General features: G+C 31.4%; 2 protein-coding genes across 2 annotated transcripts; one reads left to right on the top strand and one right to left on the bottom strand.

The window, feature by feature from the left end:
• Window positions 1-274: 274 nt before the first annotated feature.
• LOC123014264 (trypsin-1-like) lies at window positions 275-1,931 on the bottom strand. The gene is made up of 4 exons (XM_044413288.1): window positions 1,693-1,931; window positions 1,404-1,584; window positions 890-1,349; window positions 275-833 (listed from the first exon to the last, which is right to left on the bottom strand). Exons 1-4 carry the CDS (start codon window positions 1,751-1,753, stop codon window positions 669-671), a joined length of 867 nt encoding a protein of 288 aa, XP_044269223.1. The 5' UTR covers window positions 1,754-1,931; the 3' UTR covers window positions 275-668.
• Window positions 1,932-2,230: 299 nt separating this feature from the next.
• Window positions 2,231-26,675, top strand: LOC123014838 (pro-resilin-like). The gene is made up of 8 exons (XM_044414121.1): window positions 2,231-5,508; window positions 5,593-5,674; window positions 5,727-6,467; window positions 6,520-6,755; window positions 6,810-6,999; window positions 7,190-7,536; window positions 23,719-24,018; window positions 25,962-26,675. Exons 1-8 carry the CDS (start codon window positions 5,500-5,502, stop codon window positions 26,253-26,255), a joined length of 2,199 nt encoding a protein of 732 aa, XP_044270056.1. The 5' UTR covers window positions 2,231-5,499; the 3' UTR covers window positions 26,256-26,675.
• Window positions 26,676-27,152: the final 477 nt, after the last annotated feature.

The following is a 27,152-nucleotide window of genomic DNA, read 5'->3' as shown; positions in this document are numbered from 1 at the left end:
CCTCGTTTATTACTTTCCTTACGTGGGATCAAATATCTGCATATTCTCACATGAGTAATAGCATCATCTTTGTTGCTTAACTGTAACTAAAACCGTCACTTTGTTGTAATTTGTTGTTTTGTAAAGTCGATAAATTCACATATGGTTCACTGAAAAAGCGTATTTTACTGGTTTATTACCACAATAAAATAAAACAAAATAGGTAAAGTGTTATGACATAAATTAAAACGTTTCAAGAGTCACCGTACTTTAGCACAATTTCCACGTGTATGTCTATTTGTAAACACGGGCATTATACTACAAAATTAGGTAATTTTATGACAAACTAACCAAACGTAAACTTTAGCTATCAAACTCAAACATTTAAACTGCAATAATTAGTGTCAGATATGATCGCACTTTCTGCTTTCTACCTCTTTTGAAATTCGCAAAAATCAAATTCATGGTCACTTTAAAAGAAGCAAAATGTTAGCCCCGTTTTTAGTATGTCTTCTAAATCGTAGGTCATTATATAAACGTCTTAATTTCCATTTATATATTTGGCGTTATACATGGTATAAAATAAATAAATAAATAAATAATTTTTATAAATATGCAACAATAAATAAATAAATAATTTTTGGCAAGTTAGTATGGCAAGTATTATCGGCACTTTTCCTTAAGACTTATTATTTGTTCACAATCTCTCTGACCCAGGGAATATATTCCGAAATTCTAGTGTACAGTCCTGGTAAAAATGGTCTAGCGCAACCAATTCCCGTTGAAACAACTCCAACAACCATCATTTGGTCTACTGTCCCAGTTTCAATCATCAATGGGCCTCCACTATCAGCCTGATCAAAAAATAAAAAATAAATAAATAATACCCTTTCTGAGATTAATATTTTACCCAACAAGCATCAATTCCTCCTTGTTCATGCCCAGCACAAATTTGTGTGTTTTGAATTTTGGTCTTCTTTCCTTGTGATTGAAACCATTGTCTACACTTTTCCGTTTCGATGACATTAACTTTAGCTTTTTGTAGGACTTTAGCACGTCCTCCTTTGGAGCTGTCTTCGTTTGTCCATCCCCAACCTGCAACCACAGCTGGGAGATTATCAATGGGTTTGTAGTCATCTTCATGAGAAGAGGCTGCTAAGCATGCTGGCGATACAGAGTCAGACCATACAAGTTTGTTATCAAGCTCTAGAATGGCTATATCGTCTTTGACTTTTCCACAAGTGTAATCTGGATGAATCGATATGGCTTTTAAGGTCATTTCGTAGGCATCGCTAGATTTATTTGTCAAGTCATGCTGTGCAATGGTTACTTTAATATGGGTAGGTTTGACAGTATCCGTTCCGATTCCACTGAAACGTATCAAATGGCAATGCAGATATGGCAATGTAATTAAAAACACTCACGTGCAAAGACAATGACCGGCTGTGAGAATAAATCTGTTACTGATTAGAGTTCCTCCACAAAAGTGGCCGCCTCTTCTTGTTATTGACACCAACCAAGGGAATTCGCCCTTATCGGCAGTAGTGCCTCCTACAATTTTTCCTTCCCTTCTTGTAGGCTTATGACCACAATTGACATCAGCAACTGCAAAAGCTTGGTCTTAGAAGTGCGTTTCATTATAAAGAAGATTATTTCGAAAACCTTCACACAGTTTTAACTAGAACACCGGGACACATATTATAATATACTTACAATTATTAAATGCATTTATTCCACATATTAACATAATTATCACTAAGCACTCGATTTGCATTTTGAATTGCGACTAATTTTTCAGAAACCAAAAATTTTGGAATCACTTAGACACTCAACTGTACATAGGATTCCTCTGGGTTAATCACGTTTTTCCTAGTTTTTATTAAATTAACCTATAGTTAGTTAAGACTAATTGAATTATGATTAATGAGGAGCAAATGTTTTTTTTTATATGTGTGACATATACGTGTTATTAGCAAGTAGGGATAATTCCCCACCTAAGGTGGTGCACTTCAAGGGTAGCTCTCATTAAAATTCAATGGCAATACTGATAACCTTGTCTAGCCCTGAAGGCTGGCATTGTTTTCACACAGATAAGAAGAGGTAAATAATGAAATGCAGTGTAGGTGTGTGTGGCAAAATGCAAGGTTTATTGAATGTTGGCGGCGTCATTTGGCGCTGTCTGATAATTAGTGTAATTTTACAGGAAACAATTAGTGCGGATGGTTCAATGAATGAATGAGGTACGAGTATTGTGTAATATACCTTTATGCATGGTTGTGAACTTGGCTCATATTATCAATTTGCTAAGGTCTGGCACTTCCAAGTTTTGGGAAAGGACATGGTGCGGCCTTCATTGATTCAAAAAACTTTATCAAAGTTTTAAAAATCAATTGATAAATTCTGAGAAAAATAATTAGCACCAGCAATGTATTGTAAGCTAAAAAAGTCAATTTAAACACAAACATCACTGCTAGTGAGTAAGGTTGCAACGATTTTACAGACCGAAATCCATCCTCAAAATGACCAAAAAATGTTGTTAATGTGATGGTTGTTATGGTCTTTTTATATCGAGTGTTCCGTTTTTATTGTTTTCTTGTATTCTAGGTATTGCATTATTTTGATGTATCAAAAAATAATATGTAAACGGCACCCCCTCAAAAAATCTTTTGAGGGTTTTTTATGGAATTACTCGAAGGCCTAATGCTGTTTCTATTTATTCTTGCTATAAATTTCATTAAAAATTTTTTGAAAGTTGAATCCTATTATGTATGTTTTTTTTTAATTTAAAAATAACAATATTAATATTGTTTTTATTAACATTAAAAAGAATCCGATGAAATTATTTATTTTATGTATTCTTAATTAAGGTTTTATTCTAAATACTTTCAATTTCAAGAAATGTTGATTCACAATTTATAGTATTGTTGAAATGATTTTACCTTGTCATACTATAAAGACACCATTATAGCAATAATTATTATAATTGTTATAACTTTCCGTTCACATCTAAACCAATTTATTCCTTTTGGTTATAACGCAACAGTTCTACGCTTCATCTACTTTATGTGATTATGGTGAACCTTCAAAGTCAACAGAAGTAATTATAATAGGTAAAATATGATTTATTTTGCTGCATAATTTAAATGATCGCTAGCACAGAATACTCTATTGCTTTGTTTTTTGAACATTTTTGGTAAAATAGCTCACTATTCAGACAAGTATTTTAATTATTTACAACTTATCTGGTCAAGCAATCAAAAAGTTATTATAATTATTTAATCATCATAGCGTTTTATTTATTGATCTAAAATTGGAGGTCAAGTTGAAAAGTTGTCGTTATTGTTACTGAGTTTTTTTACAAAAAATACTAATAAAACATCTTAGGCATAATTTCTGTGTATTAATAATACAAACTGCATAATAAATTTGCGATATCTGACTAGATGGTAGTTGTTACTCATAAATAAAATTTTAAATTGCAAGAACAGAAACCTTACTCATCAAGAAATAACAATAAATTCGTCTTATAAATGTAATGGTAGAAATGTATTTCTTCAATCTTGACGTGTTTTATAACTACATACAAAGATGTTGCTTGATGTTGTTAAGGTGCTAGGGTTATTTGTTCAAATTAATATATTATAACACATCAAGGGCAATCCAGCAGTAAGAACAAATTGCTTGAATCCGTTTTGTTCCATTTATGAGATAAGACTTATATGGAAAGTATAACAATGTGCAATTTTTTCACCTTTTTTGCCCTTGTTGGTAAATGTTTCTCCTGTGAGTCTAAAGCAGATGTTTATAATTAACTCAAATCATTATTCTTAAACACTTATCTTTGAAAAATTCTTTTTGATTTTCCAAAGTATTCCAAAGTAGAGTTTCAATAAATAAATCAATAGGTAGTAATAAGTGTTCACAAATAAATTTTTCCTTCGATTATTATGTAATGGTAAAATGAGGATAAGAAAAGAAGATAAATATAAAGTAAATTTATTTTATTTGAACCTCTAGCGACATGAAAATCGGCTTACAATCTAGCTTACATTCTTTGATTAATTTCATTGCAAAATCTTGTTAAATAAATTACAGAAACAATTGATATAATTTACAGAAGCGGACTCGAGCAAATTAAAATATTTTCAAATGTCACATAAATAAAGTCTTGTTAGCACATCAGCTCATCACTGTCTCTTAATTAACTGTTGTAATTAACAACGTTCCAAAACCCGTATAAAGAAGCAAATTAATTAAGCCTATCATTACGGAATCAATTAAAATTGCATAATCTGTCAACAAATATCGGTGAATATGGATAAACTGGGTACAAAACTTTGTGAAATATAGATCTGCTATCAGCGAGACTCTCGCTTTCAGGCACGACCGCGTCTGCTTCAACAGTAACGCTATTACGCTCTAAGCTCCATGAAAAGAGATTCTTATCTTGAAGAGGTTTACGTAAATGATCCAAATGCATATTATAGTGTGCGTCAAAGAATTTCCTGCTTTGACTTAACATTAAACCAGTGGCATAAACATTTCTCGCTGGTACAAAGTCAAAGACTTATAACATACCCAAGTAAAAATCTATAAAACTGGCTAGAATAGTCAGGGATATGTATGTACATCATTAAAAAAAAAATAAGAATAAAAATAATATATTTACTATGAATACATATCTTTATGAATACATATCTTCTTCGTGTTACCTACTTTTTTTCACGAAAATAGAAGAAATATTAATATCTACAATATCTATTTCCTGGATTAAAGTTGAAAATGTCAAAATTCATATCAACAAAATATCCATTTTTGGATAAAAGTCTTTTAAGTACTTTACTTATTAAGTTTTTATTAAACTGACTAATAAGAGTAATTTAGTAGTAGTAGTGTAATTTTAGATTTTTTTTTATGCGAAGGTTGGCAAACTGCATAAATTTTATGGCTAGCCCAACATTTATAGACATCTAGTGCAAACTTGCGTAAATATCACTTGCAGGATCATCCTGCAAATCGGCAATTAAGGTCCAGCCTTGCTCTGAATTCAAATTCCAACAAAAGCATCATTTTCCGTCTCGCAATGGTATATTGCACGATCTGCGGTAACGACAAGTTTACAACTCTTCACGGACAGAGACACACAGATTCAACACGTACTCGTATGCCGTATATTGCAAGTTGCAGCTGAAAGAAGATACACTTTTAAATGAATAAATAATGGATTTGCACACAGAGAATGCAGTATCGAGCATTTTAGATCTTGGTATTGCGTGTCGTGTGACACTTTCGTAGTGCGATAGTTTATTCCAAGGCAAAAATACGATAGGAGACTAAAAATTGCAGAATTGGATCCATTGCGATGATGCACTAAATACATGATTGTGAATCACGACTTAATAGGTATATAAACGGAGGATTCTTCACCATTTTCATTCAATAGTCCACACTGCTTTGTCACTAGTCTAGGTAGCTGTATTACCCTATGGTTTCATTTAACGGGCAAGTGGTGTAGTAATAATGGAAAAAGTAAGCCCTTCCGTATTATTACAAATTTTTGAAATATTTTTATAACCAAATTAACAATTTATTAAATATAAAATTATTTTTTAGCACTTTTTAGTATTAGTTTTGGCGTGGAGTACATTGATAAAAGCCGAACCACCGGTCAACTCCTACCTACCACCATCTCAAAGTAAGTACTAACATCAAATTTTATGGTTATTTATTCTATTATAATATTAAAGATGGAGGCCCAAGTTCAACTTATGGACCTCCCGGATTTCAACCAGGACCTCCTTTAGGTGGTGGAGGTAACAGTGGACACCCACCCTCTCAACCTGGATCCACATACGGTCCGCCATCTCAAGGAGGAAATGGTGGTTTTGGCGGAAGACACCCTGATAGTGATCAAAGACCTGGCACTAGCTACTTACCACCTGGACAAAACGGAGGTGGCGGAAATGGAGGAGCTGTTGGTAGACCTGGAGTTACATATGGTCCCCCAGGACAAGGAGGAAATGGGTTTGGTGGAGGTGCAGGTGGTGGTAGACCTAGTTCGACGTATGGTCCCCCAGGACAAGGAAACGGATTTGGAGGTGCTCAAGGAGGTGGTAGACCGAGCTCAACGTATGGTCCGCCTGGACAAGGAGGAAATGGTTTTGGCGGTGGTCAAAATGGAGGTAGGCCTAGTTCTACATATGGTCCACCCGGACAAGGAGGAAATGGTTTTGGCGGTGGCCAAAATGGAGGTAGACCCAGTTCTGCATATGGACCACCCGGACAAGGAGGAAATGGTTATAGCAATGGTCAGAATGGAGGCAGACCCAGTTCTACATATGGTCCACCCGGACAAGGAGGAAATGGTTTTGGTGGTGGCCAAAATGGGGGTAGACCTAGTTCTACATATGGTCCTCCCGGACAGGGAGGAAATGGTTTTGGCGGTGGTTCTAGTAATGGAAAGCCAAGTTCAACATATGGAGCTCCTGGTGAGTTTACAAGAATTTTTTTTTATATAATTTAAAAAATGATTATATAAAGGGCAAGGAAACGGAGGAGGTCATAACGGTCAAAGACCAGGCAGTACCTATGGACCACCTTCACAAGGAGGTCAACAACCGGGTCAATCATATCTTCCACCTTCTCAGGGAGGCACACAAGGTGGAAATGGTGGATACCCAAGCGGTGGGCCTGGTGCTCCTGGCGGTGGTGCTGGTGGATATCCTAGTGGAAGACCTGGAGGTAACGGTGGATATGGTGGCGAAGAAGAAAGCACAGTAAGCATTATTTATTTATATAAACATTAGTGTTATTTACTATTTGAAATTCAGGAACCGGCAAAGTACGAATTCGAATATCAGGTAGATGATGATGAACATAATACACATTTTGGACATCAGGAGTCAAGAGATGGCGATAAAGCGACAGGCGAGTACAACGTTCTGCTGCCAGATGGCAGGAAGCAAGTTGTGCAATATGAGGCGGATTCCGAAGGATATAAACCAAAAATCAGTTATGAAGGTAGCTAAAAGTTTAAAAAAAGTGCTGAGGGTTTCGCTATCACATTGCACATTAACAAAAGCTTACTAAATGCTAAACTAATTTCTTTAGTTTGTGGTTTGTTAGGTTTTTATAAATTTTTTATTAGTTTAAAACCGCTAATAAATTCTAACCTAATTATTCTTAAAAATGTAATAATTTTGTAATTTAGGAGGTGGAAACGGCGCTGCGGGTGAAGGTTATCCTTCAGGCAGACCTGGGGGCAATGGAGGTTACCCAAGTGGCGGACCAGGAGGTGTCGCTGGTAACGGAGGATACGCCCCTGGAGGCGGATACTCTTCTGGAGGTCCACAAAGTGGCAATGGAGGATATCCTTCTGGTGGCCCTCAAGGAGGTAATGGAGGATATCCATCAGGAGGCCCGCAAGGAGGGAATGGTGGATATTCATCAGGCGGCCCACAAGGAGGGAATGGCGGATATCCATCAGGCGGCCCACAAGGAGGGAATGGAGGATATCCTTCCGGTGGCCCACAAGGGAGTAATGGAGGATCAGGACCATATTAGGTGTTCAGATATATTATTTTCTAAAAGATTACGAAATCTTATTAATAAATTTAAAACTTGCTAAAACAATTTTTTATTGGTTTTAGAAAAAATATAATTCACATAGACCATTATTATTTTAATCATTTTTCATCCCATATTCACTATGACGACTGCTTCGTTTTAAGGAAATTGACTCATTTATTATTGTTAACTTATTACAATTTCATTTAGATACCTCTGCATTTTACTAGTACACTTTTACACTGTATATACTGTATCAATACACTTTGTAAAATAAAAGTTTATTGTCTAATGGTATTTTTGTTTATTTTTGTTTTTCATTAGCCTTTTTTATAAATACTTAATTGAATCTGTGTGCGTGTTAAAGAACTATGAGACTGGAATTACGTATTCTTTGTAAACATAGATAACTAAAGCTTAAACAAAACCACGATATTATGCCACTGTTAATTAAAGAAAGTAAACAAAATGCATACCTACATAAAGTCGCAATCATAAACGCGTGTTCATTAGCTGTCCATTTACTTATAAACAGCATAATTTTTTGGTAGGATAATGTCGATATGAGCTATTGTTTCATAGTAGTGCACTCATGTAAAACAATATGCAATTAAAAGTTGACAATGACAATGAGAACCATTTAATAATCCTTCATCACTAAATATAGAATAGGTAACCAAACAAAAATTACAAACACAACCTCGGCCGCAATCTAGATAATTTAGCTCGAATACTCATGCTCATCAGATAGGATGAGATACTGTTTATTATAATTATTTCCATGAATACCTAATGATTTTCAACTACAAATAAATGCGAAATTCAAATTATATTTTTTAATTCGTATAATAAACCAACAACCTCGTTATTACAAATCATTAATTTACGAAAAAGGTAGTCCAATGTAAACACTTTGATGTGTAAATTACAGGTCAAAAGTTTATTATTTTTTATGTTTATTATTTTTTATGTTCATTTAACTGATCTGCAAAGTGTAGGCAGGCTCTAATTAATTTAAATAACATAGCTGGGCAGAATACAAATGAATTTATTAAATTATAATGTTTCGAGTCTTTGGTTTTATTAAAATTTTTCTGTATGTCGAAAAAATTGGAAATGGGTAAAGTTCAAAGTAGGCGTTTTTTTCGTGCTTATGTCTCAATTGCGTTATTTCTACCTAAAATCAAATAGAACGGCGGTTCAAAGCTTTTAACACTGTATTTAAATAGAAAACTGCTGCATTAGCCACTTAATTTATTTCGTTTCATTCATGTCTTAATTCTAAATGATACTTCTAAGTAATAAATAGTGCAATAACAATAAATAAATAATTAACGCAATTACAAAAATATTTTTAGTTTTAGAGTAAATATTGTATTCTGATAATACAACCAAACAGACACAATAAATATTTTCCCACTCTTTTTATTTTAACACTCCACCTTTTAAAAAGTCTTTTATAAAGTGGCCATTACATGATTTACTGATGCGCTCCATTTTAAAAACTTTTGGTGCAGAACGTCTATTTACCGGTTCGAGTAAGTCTATAACTCGTTTATTAAATTTAATTAAGCCAAGAACTCTTCCAAGAATAATGATTTTGAATTCACGAGTGAAACACTTTAAACCAAAATAGTTGCATCACATTCTCTTGCTCAAGGGAATTCTATCGTACACCAAATGGTAATTCATAATAACAAACATAATATCACGCAGCGAAGCAGATACATCTATTTTGTGAAATCTTTACATTACCATGGCAAGAGGGTGTATTTAGTAAACGTTTTTACGGCGGCTTCTTTTACCAACAACAAAAATGTATTAAGTACAAGCCGGTTAAATTAATGCAATATCTTGTTGCATCACTTTGCATTGTAAAAATTAAGTATTTGTTCTAGAAGTTGCCGTATGATTAATATGGTGTTCATTTACTAGATATATAACACATCTTGTTAAAGTTGTAATAACTACAATTTCTATTAAAATAACATCTGTTCAAATTAATTAAACCGTAAATCAATATTGCTACCTTTAAATTCATGATAGGTACCCGCAATTCGCTTTCATATATCAACGTAAAAATGTAAGGCAATCACATGATTGTTTGATATTTAGTATGGTCTAATCTTGAATGAAAAAATCTTAATTAGATACAATTTAAACTATTAGCACTATAAGCGGCAATTTAATGGTCATTTGCAATTAAATTGCTTGTCATAGACACATGATGATTGAAAGTTTTATTTTACTTAAGGTTTTTATAACATCTTTAATTAATTACAGTCAATTAGATCCGACCTAGATAAACACAAAATACCTAATCTACTTTGCACTAGACACGATTATTGCGAAATTGGTACTCAAAGGTGTAATTCTTCCTCTAAAGTAATATCTATATAGACTGAAATTTTCAACCAAAGAAATTGAAGGTTTTTGCGATCGAAAACCATTAAAACCAAACAGTAATTATGTTACATTTAAAGATAATTAATGACTGGCAGACAGGAATATACTACTGGTGCATTAATTTTATAAAATAATCGTAACTCATCATCATCGTATTAAATAAATGCAATAAATGTTAGATAGAAAAACTTTGCAATCAACAGTATTATATTTTAATTAATATTCGGCGAGGGGCTTGTGTAAAGGAATTAAAGTTTTACTTTCATCTTTTTGCCATTTAGCATAAACAACTTTATCTTCTTCGGTGCCATTTTTGGTAAATAATAATTTGAATAATTTGTCAGGAATTCGTTTAGCTATTTGAGATTCTATGATAATTAGCGCTTTCAATTTGTTCACATATACTTGTTCCTAATTGATTATACGTAATTCTTCCAACATTAAATAACTTTTTAAAATTTAACAAAAGCGGCAGATAATACCAAAGATTCTTACATAATGTCCTTTAATTGCCGCTTATTCTAATAAAGACATCAAACAGTGATTAACACGGAGCTGAAATTTAAATAACTTACATATTTCTTTAAAGAAAATATTTGCAAGAAATTCCTGGTTGCTGTGGAAAAACAATTTCATAAAATTTTTGTAAAGACGCAAAGTAGTATTGATGTCTGTAATAAATATGATCTGGAGTGCCTTAAACCGGTTTACCAATTATAAATTAACGTATGTTTCTTAAGTAATCACGGGAAAAGGAAATGTAAAAAGAGGGTTTCTTTTCTTGACAAATCTGCAAAAATTGCAATTTCTAAATTTTAAATTTATTCATGGCAACTAATTTTCTCTTTCAAACTTATTTTCTTAGGAAAATAAACAGTCATCTACTTTAACAGTAAAATGCCTTCACGCTTAAACCATTCCGAACAAATTGATACAGTCAATAAGTAGACAGTGAAGACACGATGTGGATATTACCAGAGACAATCATGGACTACGTGAAGTATCATTTAGTGTCTTGACTACTGATTTTATGGAGATAGTGAAGTTGCCTTCATCGGAAACTAACATCGCTCTGATTGTTATGTCATGACGAAACATTAGTCAATACGGCCATAAAATATATTTTGCTTTTGCTACAATTACAATTTAACCTGTTTTAAGGAACCAGTTTGATTTAAGACACAATAAAAAGAATAAGAGTTTTTGATAATCTGCAAAACTAAAGTATAATGAAACTACAAGTTCTCAGTAAGCTAGTACTTACAAGAATAAAAGTGTTTAAAGAAATTTTAAAAAAACCAATTGCATAAAACGTCATTTCTTTTTGAGTCCGGCAAATAAAGAAAATTAATTTTTTTTGAAAAAATATCGAACCTTCTATCCAGTTACTCTCAAATGCTGCTTGAGGTATCAGTTGACTCTAAAATACAATTTTGATATAGTAAAACAATAAAAGATATTTAATGGATCTTATGTGATTTTTTTTGCAAAACTACTACTTATTACTTGTTTATTAAACACAATTCACGTAATATAAGTAGAGTTAATCAAGAAAAAATATAATACGATTTGATAGTTAGAAAGAGCTAATTTGTTGTTCTTACCTTTATTACTAACTCATTGCCCCACCAGCAAAACATTAACAATTCTGCCAAAAGAGCCGCTCCATAAACCGAAATGGCCATAAAATGTGTACTTGAAGGATTAACAACAGTCATCTGAAGAAATGTCATACAGAGAGCAGTCGTACTTAATATAAACTGTCCAAATAAATAACCATTCAAAATGTGGTACAATTCATTATAACAACTACAAAAACAATGGGTCAAAAATCTTATCAGTCATAAAGTTGTAAGGTTGTACGTACGCCAAAATCTCTTTGTGGTGACGTATACAATCCAACAAACTTTGCTCCATAGTACTTTTGGCTTCTCTGCACATGTTTCTTAAATTATCTGCCAAAAATTCAAGTTGTATCACCAAAATCGTTATGAAATTGATAGTTAAAGAATCACTGTTTACATGAATAAGGGCATGAACCATAGAAGCGGTAAATTGGAAAAAAAGTGTCAATTCAAAGTAAGGGGATTTTTTAAAATCATACGGATACCAAGCGTTAAATGGCAATTTTCTATTTGGCAGTTCTGCAAGAGAGTAAAGAGTAAAAAACACAACTGTTAAAATCGATCCAATTAAATGCAATGAAGACATTGCATTGGATATTTTAAATGTATCAGTTGCAATTTTCATCTGGTGCGTATTTTTTGATTGAAAATCTGGCTGTGTCACCATTTCATTAAGTTTGAGAATGCGGTCTTTATTCTTGAGAAGACAGTAGGCCTTAAAATTTGTTAATATCGTCGTTAGAGTTAATAGTCCCGATGATGACCATTCTTCAATATCGTGCAGAGAATAAAAAACATTTATCGTTTGGGCAATGTTATGCAAATTGTAATAAATGTTGAGCAAAACTGCATACACAAAGTATAGATCATAGGAATCGTTTTTAAACCACGTTCCTACGTATCTCAAACGTCTAAGAATTGTGTTCGTTCTTAGCTGAAAATTGAAACCCATCTTTTACCAATGAATAAAACCTTTGAACGCCTCTTATATCATAAACAGACATTTAAAATTTATTACAGATCGGTACGTAATAGAGGCTTAGATGTAATAATACACTTTTCGTAAGGAAATTCTATTTTACATTTTTTATGTTCTTCAATAACAGTTCTCGCATATTTATCAAAATTCTAATTAATGTTTAATTTATACATAAATAAACATTTTAAAATGCTAACGGTCACTTTATTTATGCATTAATTAGGTGCTATAGCTTTGGATTGTGATTAATTAATAGTAACTCTATAATCACAGTTTTGTATGTAAGAAGTTATTTAATGTCTATTTAATGCTGCAATAAACGATCATTACAATAATCTTATTAACCGTAGTTATTACTAGATACAAGGATAATACAATTTTAAAGACCGACAGTTATTTATGCGTCTTGTTACCAGACCGAGTTATAAGATACGAGTATCTATCTTAATCCTTTGTCGCCTAATGGAAGGAAAAAATTTATTTTGTACTTACTACACTTTTTCAAAAAGCTGAATGATAAATGATAAAGTAGTAATTGAAGCCACAACTCGATTTCAGTGAAAAATTTCACCAAAGTCACATGAAATCCTTTACTGTTGATAAATAGTAAACAACCCTTAACTTCTACATTAATTAATAAATTTATTAGTAAATAAAACAATAAATTAATTATTTTGTGAAATGGTGACTTTGGACATCAAAACCATGAATCAGATCAATTTTTAATTTTAAAGAAACGTTTCAAATATTATTTTATTCCTTTCAAAACAAGTCAAATGCGATAAGTGATTACTCATAGTCAAAATTCTTAATAATTTGAGCAAACGATTTATCAATTTTCGTCAACTCTCCATCGACCCATCCCAATGCCGGAAAACCGACAACTGCCGACCATCGGCTCCATCCCATCTGTGGCTAAATGTAATGCAAAGCTTGAGAATCAATCACACTCAGTTACTTAACGCCCATGAGCTGGCTATTGCTGATCTAAATGGCTCTCAGATCGCTATTTCCTCCAACGTGGTTAGTGTCTCAAAAGATCTTGCTTCTCTACAAACTCAATTTTCTTCTTTTTCTGGTTCATCTACCATTTCTGACTCGTTTATCTCTGAAGCTGTTGAAAGAGCTTCTCGTTCTCATAATATTATTATTAGAGGTGTCCCAGAATTGTAATCCCTGATTTTAACGATTCCTTTACAGTCACTAGGATAGGTAAACAAGATTCTACCCCACGAATGATCAAGGTTGCATTCACGTCACCTTTTTGTGCAAAAAGTATTCTTCAAAACAAACTTCATCTTAGAAACTCCGAATTTAAACATATCTCGATTTCTGACGATAAAACACCTTCCCAACTAAACCAACTTAATGAGGTATGACGTGACTTAAAAGCACGACAACTAAAAGGTGAATCTAATATTACAATCAAGTATATTAAAGGTATACCTACTGTTGTCTCTACTCAATCAAAAAACTAAACAACCCTTCCATTTATGAATTCTCCATTATTTACTCTAACCTAAATTAAATAGTTTCTTGGTGCTGATTGTTATATACACTTTAAGGCCTCTCTAGGAAAAGTCAGATAACTTCGGTTAAACACTGTGTACTCGTAATAAATATTTTTTTAAAAACCAAAGTTATTTAGGTAGTTTAGAATAAAATTACATTGACATTTAAATATCAAAAAGTGAATTTATTATCTACAAAAAATCTACCTATTCGAATTTGCTCAGCTTAAACGGTTTTAAAGAATAAATTATCTTCTAAAAGTCAATAAGTGCGCACGATTTCGAATTACGAGAGGAACACAAAAGCTGTTTAGAAATATTCGTAATAAATTAATAATTAACCATAACTTATGGTTTCGCCTCTAGTATCGTTCAGATATTGAGTTACCGTATCATAGCCCTCCTTCCTTTGACCTGAAGACGCCCCTTACAAGAGCGAGCGAAACGTCGACTTTTCTTTATGAATTGAGGCGGTCTAAGCCAAAAAGGCCCATATTTTCACCCGACTGGCTGCAAAAGCCTGTTTTTCCAATTATTTAAGTCATAATTAATAACATCCAAATAACTTATCAAACAAACATTTCTAGATACATACCTCTAGGAATGTAAAAAATTTATATTTTTAATAAAAGTATAAAATTAGTTAAATAAAATTAGTTAAAGTTTTAATAAATTTATTATTAAGTTATTTTTTTGTTTTTTATCATTCCATGAGTGGTTATAATCCCTTAAATCGATAAATTTTTGAAGAATTATAACATAAAAAAATAAATTTTGTTTAAACAGATTTAAATAAATGTTAAAACGAAATATTCCAAAAACATAATAACTAGGTATAAGTGCTCTTCTTTATGTAACATTTTTTGATTGTGGTAATCTAAGTTCAAATTATCTTTTAAAGTTTCTCATACACATCGTTAGTTAAATAATTCATATTAAAATACCATTAATACTTACATTAACAAAATTGCCAGTAACATAAAATTGCACAAGATGTATAAATTGCAAACTTTTATAAGTTATTGTCACTATTTTATTTTAAAATCTATCCAATAAGGAAGAATGTTCTGACCTCGCTACTGACCTAAACAACTTTCATTGATAATTTTGTAGAATACCAGCAAATGGAATTTTGTACGACACAATTATTTGATTCATGCTGTTCTGAAAAACCGTTACAATTTTCCACTTCCGTGTCCAACTAAATTAAGTGCAATAGTCATCTCCTATACGAGTAGTAATGATTACATTAGTGGACTCCTTTTATTATTATTCCTCATTTTAAATTGGAGCTATCATTAGTTTATTACTTCCTTTTTACACAATCACTTTTGAATTTCTTGTCAAAAATATCTGTGAGTTAAAATTAGGGTAACTAATGATTTATTGGAAAGTAATGATTAGCATTAGCAGCATCAATCAGAATTTTGAAAATATGATTGAAAACGTGATTGTATTAAGCTAATTATTTATGCAACATCCTGTGATGCTTCTAATAAATTTTTTTGCGTCATTCTTATTGCCAAATTATTGTGGTATACCTAGATAACATTTTTACCCTCTATCCCTGTTTGCAAAAACTTAAATCTTCATCTATTATTTTGTGTTTGTTTTCACTTAATATAGGTAACTGATTGATATATAACTTCAATAATAATTTCATTTTCATTTGTGAATTAATTGATCGATTTTTGCATTCACTTTTTGGTGAAAAATAATTTGTAAAACCCACATTTTGGTAAACCTACAACTCATTTCAATAAAAAAAAGCATTTCCATTCAAATAATTAATTACACAGGAACATTTTACCCTTCAAACACGCTAATTGTTTGTACAAATGCTAAAGTCCACCTTAAAATGATTAATGTTTCCTGTAAACTAGTGTAACCATTTTGAGAAACCCTAAATATGCAAGTTTTAGTGGGTGATGCGACCTATATATTAACATAAATCTAGCTCTGGGCATGAATTGTACCACATACTTATTTGTACTTCATTAGTTCTGGTATCCGATTTGTAATAAGTCATTGTGTAGGTGTGATATTTAAATGAGAATGCAGTAAAACATAATTAAATAACTATTATCTTAAGATATAATTGCATGGGTATATAAAGTGACTTAAGATATTTTTTATTTCTGATGCAAGAATAAAGTCATTGAATTGATTTATTTCTACGAAAGTTCAAAAATGGAAGAGCAAGGTGCAGTATTGAAATAATTTGCAATTGCATCAGTCATAAAGCTAAGAAAATAGTACTATTTCACATTAAACACGCTTTTACACCAAAGAACAGTTTTCCTAATTAGCAGAATAAAAATTTATGAGACAAAACCTGATTTGCTAGATTAAATTTAATACTTAGTCGTAACAAATAGACAGTTCATTGTTTGAAAGCTAAGAGTGAAATAATAAGGTAATAGATGACCTCGTTGTTACATATCTCCTACGTAATATGTAGCATCACTAGTGAATTTACAAGTGAAAGTACTTATTTTTTCATAGTTCAATATTGCTCTACACGGTTATTAAGTCTTTAAAAATATAAGGCAATAAATTAAATGAAATCCAGTTACGTTTAAAACTTATTAAGGTAATTATTACAAAGCAAATTGTGTGGTATAAACGTACGCATTAAGTTATTGAACAGAAACTTAAATTTTCTTCTTTTGAATTTACAAAATGTGTTTAACAAAATAAAAGGAACCGATGCATATAGTGCAAAAATCGCAAGAGAAGCTCTCGAAGTTGTTATTTTGCAAGTGCCCCATTGTGTTATCCTCGAATGTATAACAGTTACGTAACACAATTTGCAACTTCAAATCGTGTGGCGACAAGACAATAGAAGAAAATTTGAGTATTGAATTAAAGTTAGAAATCCACGATTTTATTAATTTATGAAGTCGAAAGCGTGAATCTCTAGGCGAACTTGAGTAAACTTGAAATTATAAACTTGACCTTTTTGCATTTGATGTAATATATAAAATCTAAAACAATCGACTTTTTAATTATTCTGCGTTACTTCACAAAGTGTCTGGTTCAAAGGAAATTGAAAGTTGTTATAGACGATTAAGGAATTGACTGCTGGTATTCTACTCTTCAAATTTGATCTCAGTTCATCCCACCTTACAACTATTATTACGAAGTGCAGTTTCACTCAAGGTTGGTTCAGGTAAAGATGATCTAATAATATTGATCAATCGGTAATCTATTTAATTCTATCGTATACTTAAGAGTAATTTTTGCACGAAATTTGATTACGACTGTAATTTTCGTACTGTATAATTTTAAAATCCAAACTACAAAAAAGATTTCAATTTGGTGTTGAGGTTGAGAAAAAAGCTTTATAGTTAGTTCAATCTCCTAAATATCTGCTAAGGAAAGATAATTGCATTATTTAAAACCTTTCTATCTGCATGTTCCAGCCATAAAACAGAGTTTATGAGTCTCTGACTAACACTGCATATGCAATATCCCTTTTATGAAAAGATAAATCCTTGAATCTCCCATAAATACGAAAAGATTTTATCAGACTGTTAATATTCATCCCATTTTTGATAAATCCGGGCAACTCTCTTTGTATTCCAAGTCGTTAAATTATTGCTACACTTCAGGTTATCCTCAGAGCCTTAAGGCATATTGAGAACAGGTAATTTCGCTCACCTCCAGGACGTTTTGCAACCTGTCTTATTAAAATATTTAGTGACTTATCCAGATGACTACCATTTCCGTCATTGTCACGACTGCAGAATTCCTAATTACGAGGTTACTCCAGAAAGAAATCCATATAGCAATAAAACAAAATACAAACGATAAAATTTTTTTATTAGATACTTGGAACATTAGTGACAAAGTTCTTGTATCAATTGCTTAAATAATAATTTCCGGAAAAATAATAGAAACAAAAATAGAGCAACAAAAGGTTTATTTTTTTCTCAAAATAAACAACTTTTTGAAATTATCCACAAACGAATGGTGGCCGTATAATGACAAGAGACCCCTATGTACCTATAGTCTAAAGAAAAATAGTGTACCAGTCAGTATCTCACTTAACGTACAAATAATTTGAAAATGGTCTCCTTGGCGTCAAAACAGTCAGAAAACGTTCCACGGAATTATTCCGTGGGTGTGCCCGAGATGCTACACATAGCAATTATCATCATCATTCTATTGTTACACACGTAACAAATTGAGGACAAGTACATACATACTTTACACACATTTCAATGCGACATTTGTCTGATACACATACAAGATTAAAGCAAAGATCAAGGCAAAAAACGTGAACAAAGTATTTGTAGTAATTTGTAAATGATAAGTTAATAAAATCAAACGGTTGCGACAATCGCATAAATGCCGACAGTGATTCACGACTATTCTATTACATGCATTCTTAAAATTTGTTAACTTCGACGGAAATGCCGTGATAAAAATAGGGCTTCATCATTTAAAATTACTGCAAGAATGTTTTGATGGATTACGGCAAGGGCAATTCGGAGAAATCAGTTCAACGTTCTCGCATCCTGAAGACATTCCAAGGAGAAACATGATTAGGAAACATCCAACAAACGTTCGAAGATGTCATTGTTATTCACTTGTCTGAAATGTATCGGGAAATTGGCCAATTCGCAATTACAGGTTTTGCCTAAACACAAAAGCACTTCATTAACAATTCCTAATTAAGTTGGTTTATTTTCGTTTAACATTATGAATTTGCAATATGTAAAATCTCATTAAATTAAGCGGTTAAAAAGCATAAGCCAACAATAAGGACTAACTATTTTAAATGGTACTTACCTTCAGTAAGATGAAACTAAACCTTCACACCTTTGGCACAAGAAAAGAGATTTCATGATAAATTGCAACAGTTTCATAAGCAGATCAAGGTACAGTTTCATTAAACAAATCGTAAAATGTAAATAATTCCTGAAAACATCTAGGTCGTGTTGTTACATCTTAAAACGTTATGATCCGGGCATGCACATGCCTATTGCAAATACAGGAGAAATGAAACAGCCATTTTTTACACTCCATATTTGTTGCAATGAAAGTCTCATCACGACTGCTCAAAGAAATTTACCACCCACTTCTCAAGGATGGTTGGTCTTTTGTAATTAGAGCAATAAATTATGTCATTAAAAATCACAAATCAAGTAATTACGTCTCCACTCTAATGTGATAATTTAATTTGCCCTTAGTGTTTTAATAAGATGCAATACGATACGGATAAATTACTTGTTCTTCCATTTATTGCTTAAGAAATAATTGTTTATAAGCTCCAAACTTCAAAGATGACTTTCATTTGAAGCAATCTTACATTACATATTAACCGTACCTTCCTATTAATTTATTCCAACTTACAAATAACATTGCTTCACTCATTATCGATCTTTGTGAAATAAGAAAAACAGATTGAATAAGTTCCATAATTGTAAATGCAATAATATTTACCTGTTCGTTAATTGGAACGGTTGCGTTAAATACAGTTAAAATTAAATTAAAATTGTATCGACAACAAATCGTTTAATTAAAATGAAAAATAAAATTCTGGTAAAGTTGATAAATTATATCGCAAATAGCTTCCTATTTGTACATTGAGAAACACAAATAAATAGCTTATGTCATGTACTACTAGAGGCAACACCACTCATCATTAATCGTAATAAACTAACCCTCTGGTTGTCCCTGCCCCAAGTAATAAAGTAATGACACTGTTAAACTTGACTTTAATTTTATTAACAACTTTTAAGATTAACGCAACTCATCTAGATATAGTAATAAGCTAATAAATTTAATCTGAGTTTAATTACAGTAAAATTTATCTTTAAAGTAATTAACATTTTTATTTTATCAAACTGTGCATAAAATATACGCAAATTATGCAATGAGTTATATTTCTAACTACCAGTCTATCCAGCGATTTCTTTGCCACCCAAGTTATGTTATTTATATGCGCATATTTACAACGCCTATAATGTGTCGGCACTTTATTGTGTTAAAGTGCAACAACATGAGTGACTAATGGCAAATGATGAAAACTGCATCCGTGAACATACCACATTTGGCACTGATGGTATCAGATTTTTAAAACAGGAATTTGTTCTTCTATATTTGTTAAGTTTTAATGGACGCTTGCACCAACTTTATCCTTGGCAAATTAACAACAAGTGATCACAATTATTGTTCATTTATTTTGTTATAGTTAATACTTAATAACAAACACCTCTTACAACATACATTTATTCATAATTTTCAAATTTATTCAACTAACAACAAACTCTTCCTCAAGACTCGACAAATTTCTGTTGTAAATAATGATGTTTAAGTTTATGACAATTAAATTAAACGTAGTGTCGTGTTAGTACTTCTGGTAACCATAAATGTTTGCATGTTTCAGGCTTGGCTCTGCCTTGCAGAAACCCACTTGTTCCTTCCAGTAAAAATCAAAAATATTTGTAAAAATAATAAAACCAAGTCTAGTCATTGTCTGCAAAAGATGGATGGAGAGTTCATTGTCTAACAAATGTGATGAAATAAAAGCACAATTTTTCAATTACTCAACTCTCAAATTAAGAGCTTTTAAATCTTTCGTGTCTTTCACACGGTTAATTAATTACCTTTAAAATATTTGATTCAGGTGGCGTATCATTTATGATAAGTTATGGCATATTAAAAGCCGATTATTTGAAGAAATGGTTGAGTAATAATGTTTTAGCAATACAAATGCTATAACCTTGCCTATCCATTGTAAAAACTTAACAATTTAAATAAATTTGCTGGATTTCAAGACAACGAACTTTTACGCTCGTGATCCTTCTTGTAATTTAAAATCATAAATCATTTCGAGCAATTTATATAATTTTCCGAATAAATTCGCAACTAAGAAATGAGGCTTTGGTGTTTTAATTATTTTATTTGAATTTAAATTTCATGCTGATACTTCTCAAGCAGCGTCAGGTAGCATCAGATGTCTTCATTCTTTAACAATGATGCTAACAGCTTATTATTACCGTGAGATATTCTATCATAAATATAAAGTACCTCCTAGTTAATTGACAATTTTGTTGTATCAATGTTCTCACCATAGGTATTAATTTCATACTGAAATACGGAAGTGTAGAACATTTTCAACAGTAATTCTTTGTTTTTCAACAATGAACAAGTTTACATAAAATATAATTATTATGTAAGTAAGTCAACTACAAAGAGCTTTAATTAATTGCAACTTATTTACTAATCGTAATACACACATCTTAAGAGTTAATGAACAATTCACATATCGCATTTGCATGTTATGTACCATTGTGTGCACCTACGCTAATTTATTATTTCTAACGAAACTGTGCCCATTTCAGGACAATCTGATTTAGTTGAGACCATTCCAATTCTTTATAAAACAATTACAAAGTAAAAATAATGCAAAATGCGACCCACGTTTTCATAACAGAAAAAACATGAAAATTATGCATTAAATAATGACATAATTATCTCAATAAATCAACGTCCCTTTGTCGGAAAATAAGAAACTTGACTCATATAGTAATTCGTTTTGTTTTTTTTTTTTAGACTAATTTGCTTAATGAAATTGCTGCCTCGTGCGTGTGCTTCGGTTTGCGTTTTTTTTCAGTGAAATTAATTTTGTCTTAAATGGAAAGTAAATACTTAATATTAAAAAGGAGATAGGTATGCAGTAACATCTTGGGAAATCTTGACACACTGATCTATTAAGTAGAACAAAATGTTTTGTCAATCCTCTAAATTGAGTATAAAGTTGTAACACGGCGAAAAATATGTGAAATTAATCATGATGCTATTGCACTAACTTTTACCTAAGTAAGTTTGTTATAATTTAGAAATATTGTCCTGGAAAAGTGCAATAAAGCCTCGACGGCGTTGAAAAATAAGTTGCGCAACTTATTGATAATGTCACACACATATTTTTCTTCTCTAAGATAAATATTTTTCTTGGGAAATTCAATGAAGCATGAGCGGATATATCCTGAGTGTTCTCCAGTTTTTCGAAATCTGCGAGTGGAAATAAGAGTTTGCATACGGTTCACTTGCGTAATTTGAGGTTTATGCAAATAACATTAAAATTGTTTGAAGTCTGCTATCGTGATGCCTCCATGCCTAAAAGTTTCTCATCCGTCCTGTAATTTATTTCCCTTATATAGTCAACTAATAGCGACACACGTGTATTCTGCTTTTTTTTCGAGTTGTTGGAATTGTCAGTATTTTATCAATATTACAAGACTTCTACCAAAACGTTACACATCCGATCACACTGAGCATTTTGCAATCAAGTTACAACAAAGTAAAAACATAATAATTTTTATTTTTTAACTAAATTAATTACTTTACAATTTTCATGATATTAATGCCCGATTGTATCTAAGTTTTTATTTATAAAAAAAGCATAAAATAAATTTAAGTTTTATTGGTGCACAACGCTGCAAAACTCTTTAAAATAAAATAAAACAGTAATAAGCTTGATAATGAATCTTTTAAGTTTGAGCACACAACAATTTTAACATAATTTTATGTAAGCTACATTTTAAAATAGCTCATTAAATAGCAAAATTATAAGGTTCGCAACTATATCTACTGCTTTTATGAGAAAGTAACCTGCAGTTTAGTAAATTAAGTCTCATGTACCGGATTATTTACTTCATAAAAACGTAAACGCAAGTCGTTAGTTATACGTGTACATATTATATTAAACATATGACGTCTTACTGATTTAGATCCTTTGAGTTCCAATTGATTAAACTTTAGCATTTTTTGCTCACAAATTTTTGATAGATTTCATTCCATTTCACTCAATTAGATGCTACAAATAAAAATCAAAATTGGAAGAGCTTACTCTTATATAATCCACTTAAATTATCATACTAATTGTTCACGATTTAAGTGGCTTCTCGTGCAACTAAAACTCATTTACGTTATGCGATGCTCACTTATTACAGCATTTCTCTCTTTTTATTTTATTGGTATGTCTAGTTAAATTAACATAATGGGTGGTTTCTTTTCAAATAATTTAAATTTAATGCAAATAATTCCTACAAAAATGCAGCAAATAAATCACAAAAAATTTTGAAATAGTGAAGATTCCATCCCGGCAATTAAGGCAGAGTTGCACAAGAGAGTAATAAATAAATCATTTAAAAAAATCAGATTAATCGCAAACAATTCACTCCAGATTTAGATTAATCCGATCTTAAAACATTGCACCGAATCGACGACTCACTGAACCACTTCAATGCAATCGCCTATGAATACGCAAGAGATGACTTATCGTATCGAATCGTAAAAGAATTGGCGCATCACGAGTCGTTCTCCGTTTGTTTTAGCACCGAAAGGTGTCTAGAGGGGAAGAGAATTAAGCTGATGGTAGGGTGCTTTTTCGTAGTGATGGTACTGTAGCAAGGTTTTGGGATGAAAGTAAAATATTTTGTGATTACACCCACTATTTGCTGCTTTGGTATAAAAGCAAAAGCGAAGATTCGCACAGCCAGACCATCCCAAATCATCTTTAAGCAAAGACAGTTTGCTATAGTTTTATAGTTACGGATTTTAGTGCAACTATGAAGGTAGGCAATGTGACAGTGACAGTGATTTTTACCGGTAGTAAATACTAATTTTTTGTGTACAGGTGTCTCTTGTCTTTTTCGCTACTGCGGCTCTTGTTTTGGCCGAGCCCCCAGTGCCGAACAGTCAGTACCTCCCGAGTAACCAGTACGGTCCTCCAAACAACCAGTACGGCCCCCCAAGACCATTCTCACCGCCGTCGAATCAATACGGAGCACCGGCACAAACCACTGCTATTGTAAGGCCAAATAATCAGTATGGTGCTCCACGACCAGGAGGCAATTATTTGCCACCAGGTCAAGGGGGTAATGGAGGGTATGGAGGAAATGGCGGATATGGAGGTGGTGGATACGATGACCAATCCGTAAGATATCTAAGTAGTTTAAGTCTTACTTTACCCTTGTTTTGCCTCACCAATTTTAATATATATTTTGTGTAAAAAAGTAAGAAAAAAGGTTAAAACCAAAGATTTAATTAATAGCAGTTTATTAAAAAACAAAAATTTATGGAAAATAACAATAATAAAAATTAAATAAAAAACTACTCTTTAGAGTTTTAAAATATTCATAAAATTTTGAAAGATTATTAAGACTACATGTTCAGTAAAATTAGTAATACTCGTAGCAAATGAATTATTTTAATAATTAATGAAAATTCTTAATTAAAAGTTAATTTAATTTACCACAACGTGCGAAACTTTTATCATTCATTTATTTGACTTACTTTTAAATTCTTTATAAAGGTTTCGAAATGGCAAAAATCAATTGAAATTTTTATTTTGAATTAGTAAAATACAGGGTGATTCAACCAACATTGGTGGTTGAAAATCGAGAATTTGGTCAGGCTCTTTATTCCTCGTGAATCACCTTGTATATTAACACAACTATTCGCAATTGAAAAAAGTGTTTCTATTTTCATATTTTATAAGAAGAATTGGAAACAAAAATTCTACAGGTGTTTTGAAATCAATTAATTTAATTTTTTTGTTTTAAAAAATACGTTTTGTACACTTTTAAGTGTCTAATTCTTATAATTAAAAAAATAATAATAAGTAATAATTAAAAATTACCATAGCATTTTCATGAGAAATGCATTTTTCACAGATTTTGTTTTTCCATATTTTTATAATTTGAGTACTGTTTTAATTTACGTACTTCTTATTGTAGTTAAAATTTTTATATTTATAAACAAAAAAATTTTTTTCAAAGCAAAATGAAATTATAAAATAAAATGCACTAAAAAATAGATTAGATAAGATAAGATAAGATTAGATAACAAATTTCCTGTATAAAAACAAAAAAAATAAAAATAAGTATTAATTTACTAATTTTGTATTAATAGATACTTAATGACTATAAAAAACAAGTCAAAATTATTATGCATTTTTTAGGAAATAATTTATAAAAAATTTAGGAAAAAAATACAAAAAAATAAAAAAATATGTATCTTTTTTCTTTTAAAATACTTATTTTATAATTGGTAATAACATCAACTGTTCTTATTGTAACATTTTATGACAAAAGCTTTTTTATTTCGAATCATAACTAAATATTTTTGATCACTTGTGCGTAAGCGTAACAATATAATTAATTGTGAACAATTATTCCAAATTGTCATTTCTACAGCCAATACAATAATTTATTGTTATTTATAACAGGTGCGTAAGCTCATTACAAAATGAAATTACAACATAACAGACAAGACAATGTCGGTTAAGAAGTTTCGAATAAAAACAAATATACCATTTTATAATTGATATTTTTGTTCTACAAACTCATCATAATTCAAAAAATATAAAATCTACGAAAAAATGTACTCGTTATAATATTTACCTGTTTAACTAAAGCAAGCAATATTTTGATCGTCTTGATAATTTAATTGTCTATTGTCCAGTTTCTCATATTTCGTTTTTTTTTTAATTTTTCACCTATACAATTATCGCTTCCAAATTCGATATTTGTTTAAATCAATTCACAACGGCGGAGGAGTTAATTTATATCACAATTTCGCAAACACCCTTTTCCATTCAATATCTCACAATCCAGGAAACACTACCGTCAAATAAATAATTCCACAAAATAATTTATAGTCAAAATGTGCATTCCACAAATTGCATAACACTTTCTTTTGGCAATAATTTAATCTACGTATAAATATTAATATTCAAATCTCCTAATTCCTATAAAACAAGACCCTATTACGTCACAAGCAAATGATGAATGATATGTATCGGTTTCATCGTACCACAAGTAGCAAAATTATTCAACCTGCTCTCACGCACAGTTGCTCAACCACCTCTTTTCTAAGGAACCGGCCAACTACAACTTCGAGTACCACGTCCAAGACGCCCAATCCGGTAACGATTTCGGCCACCAAGAGTCGCGCCAAGGCGACGTCGCCCAAGGCAAATACTACGTGCTCCTCCCTGACGGTAGGCGTCAAACTGTCGAATACATCGCTGACAATGAAGGCTACAAGCCGAAAATCTCCTACGAACAAGTGAGCAACGGCATCGGGGGCGGGTACGCCAACGGCGGCTATCCAAGTGGCGGCGGCGGTGGATACTCCAACGGTGGGGGTAATGGAGGTTATCAGTATTAAAGTACCATAGATAGAATAGAAAATTGAAAGCTTGATGAAGATGTTGATGTTTTTGTATAGGCTCCCATTTTGTGATATCATTGTCAAAAGTTCATTTTTTTTTCATTTCTAAATGTTGACATCTTATCAAGTATTAAAAGTACCTTAATAGTCTTCAGAATTGGGACTATCATAGTTTGTAAAATATGTACATTGTACTTCTTCACCTTCACATGTCGATAACGAAAACGAATATGGATAACGATTTGCATAAGATGAATGAAATTTGCTCTTTAATATAGTTTTCATTCATTTTATCTTGGATTTGTGTATTTATTAAATGCCATATTTAAGTATTTAGACTAGTTTCCAAGTATTACCTAATTATTGCTGTCATGTTTATACCTCTATTTTGTAATGAAATAAAGAAGTTTTGCATTATTTTTTTCTTTGTTTGACCAAAATGTCAATGATTTTTTAAGTGGTACAAAACAAAATACAAGCATTGTTAAAATGCCATAATTGCAGACAAATTATAAAATAAGAAATAAATTTTGAAATACATGTTCTCATTAAAACGAAGAACATTTTAAATATAAAGTGTGTCGCCTGCAGTAAAATGAAAAATTTATGGAGGTATTGTATTCAGGTGTTGATAATATTTCACAACAAATTAAGCCCAGAGCTTATGGCAAAAATTCTTTTAATGCAACGTAAACATTAGCCATATAAAGTCTAGACTTTAATTACTGTGGTCACAAATTTTCTGTAAATTAATTAATAATAAATGATAACCATCTAAGTATGTTGCGTTATTTCATAAAAATATCTGTTACAAAAACTAGGTTTATTTCTATGAAACCTTGGGCAAAATTTGACGTATTTCAATTAAAAATATTTTATTAACGTGAATAACTA

Source organism: Tribolium madens, unplaced genomic scaffold (genome assembly GCF_015345945.1).
Source record: "Tribolium madens isolate multiple individuals breed KSU strain unplaced genomic scaffold, Tmad_KSU_1.1 Scaffold_97;HRSCAF=244;Tcas5.2_LG3a, whole genome shotgun sequence".
NCBI lineage: Eukaryota > Metazoa > Arthropoda > Insecta > Coleoptera > Tenebrionidae > Tribolium > Tribolium madens.
Note: the sequence above shows the minus strand (reverse complement) of the source record. Positions and strands in the feature narration are given on the sequence as shown.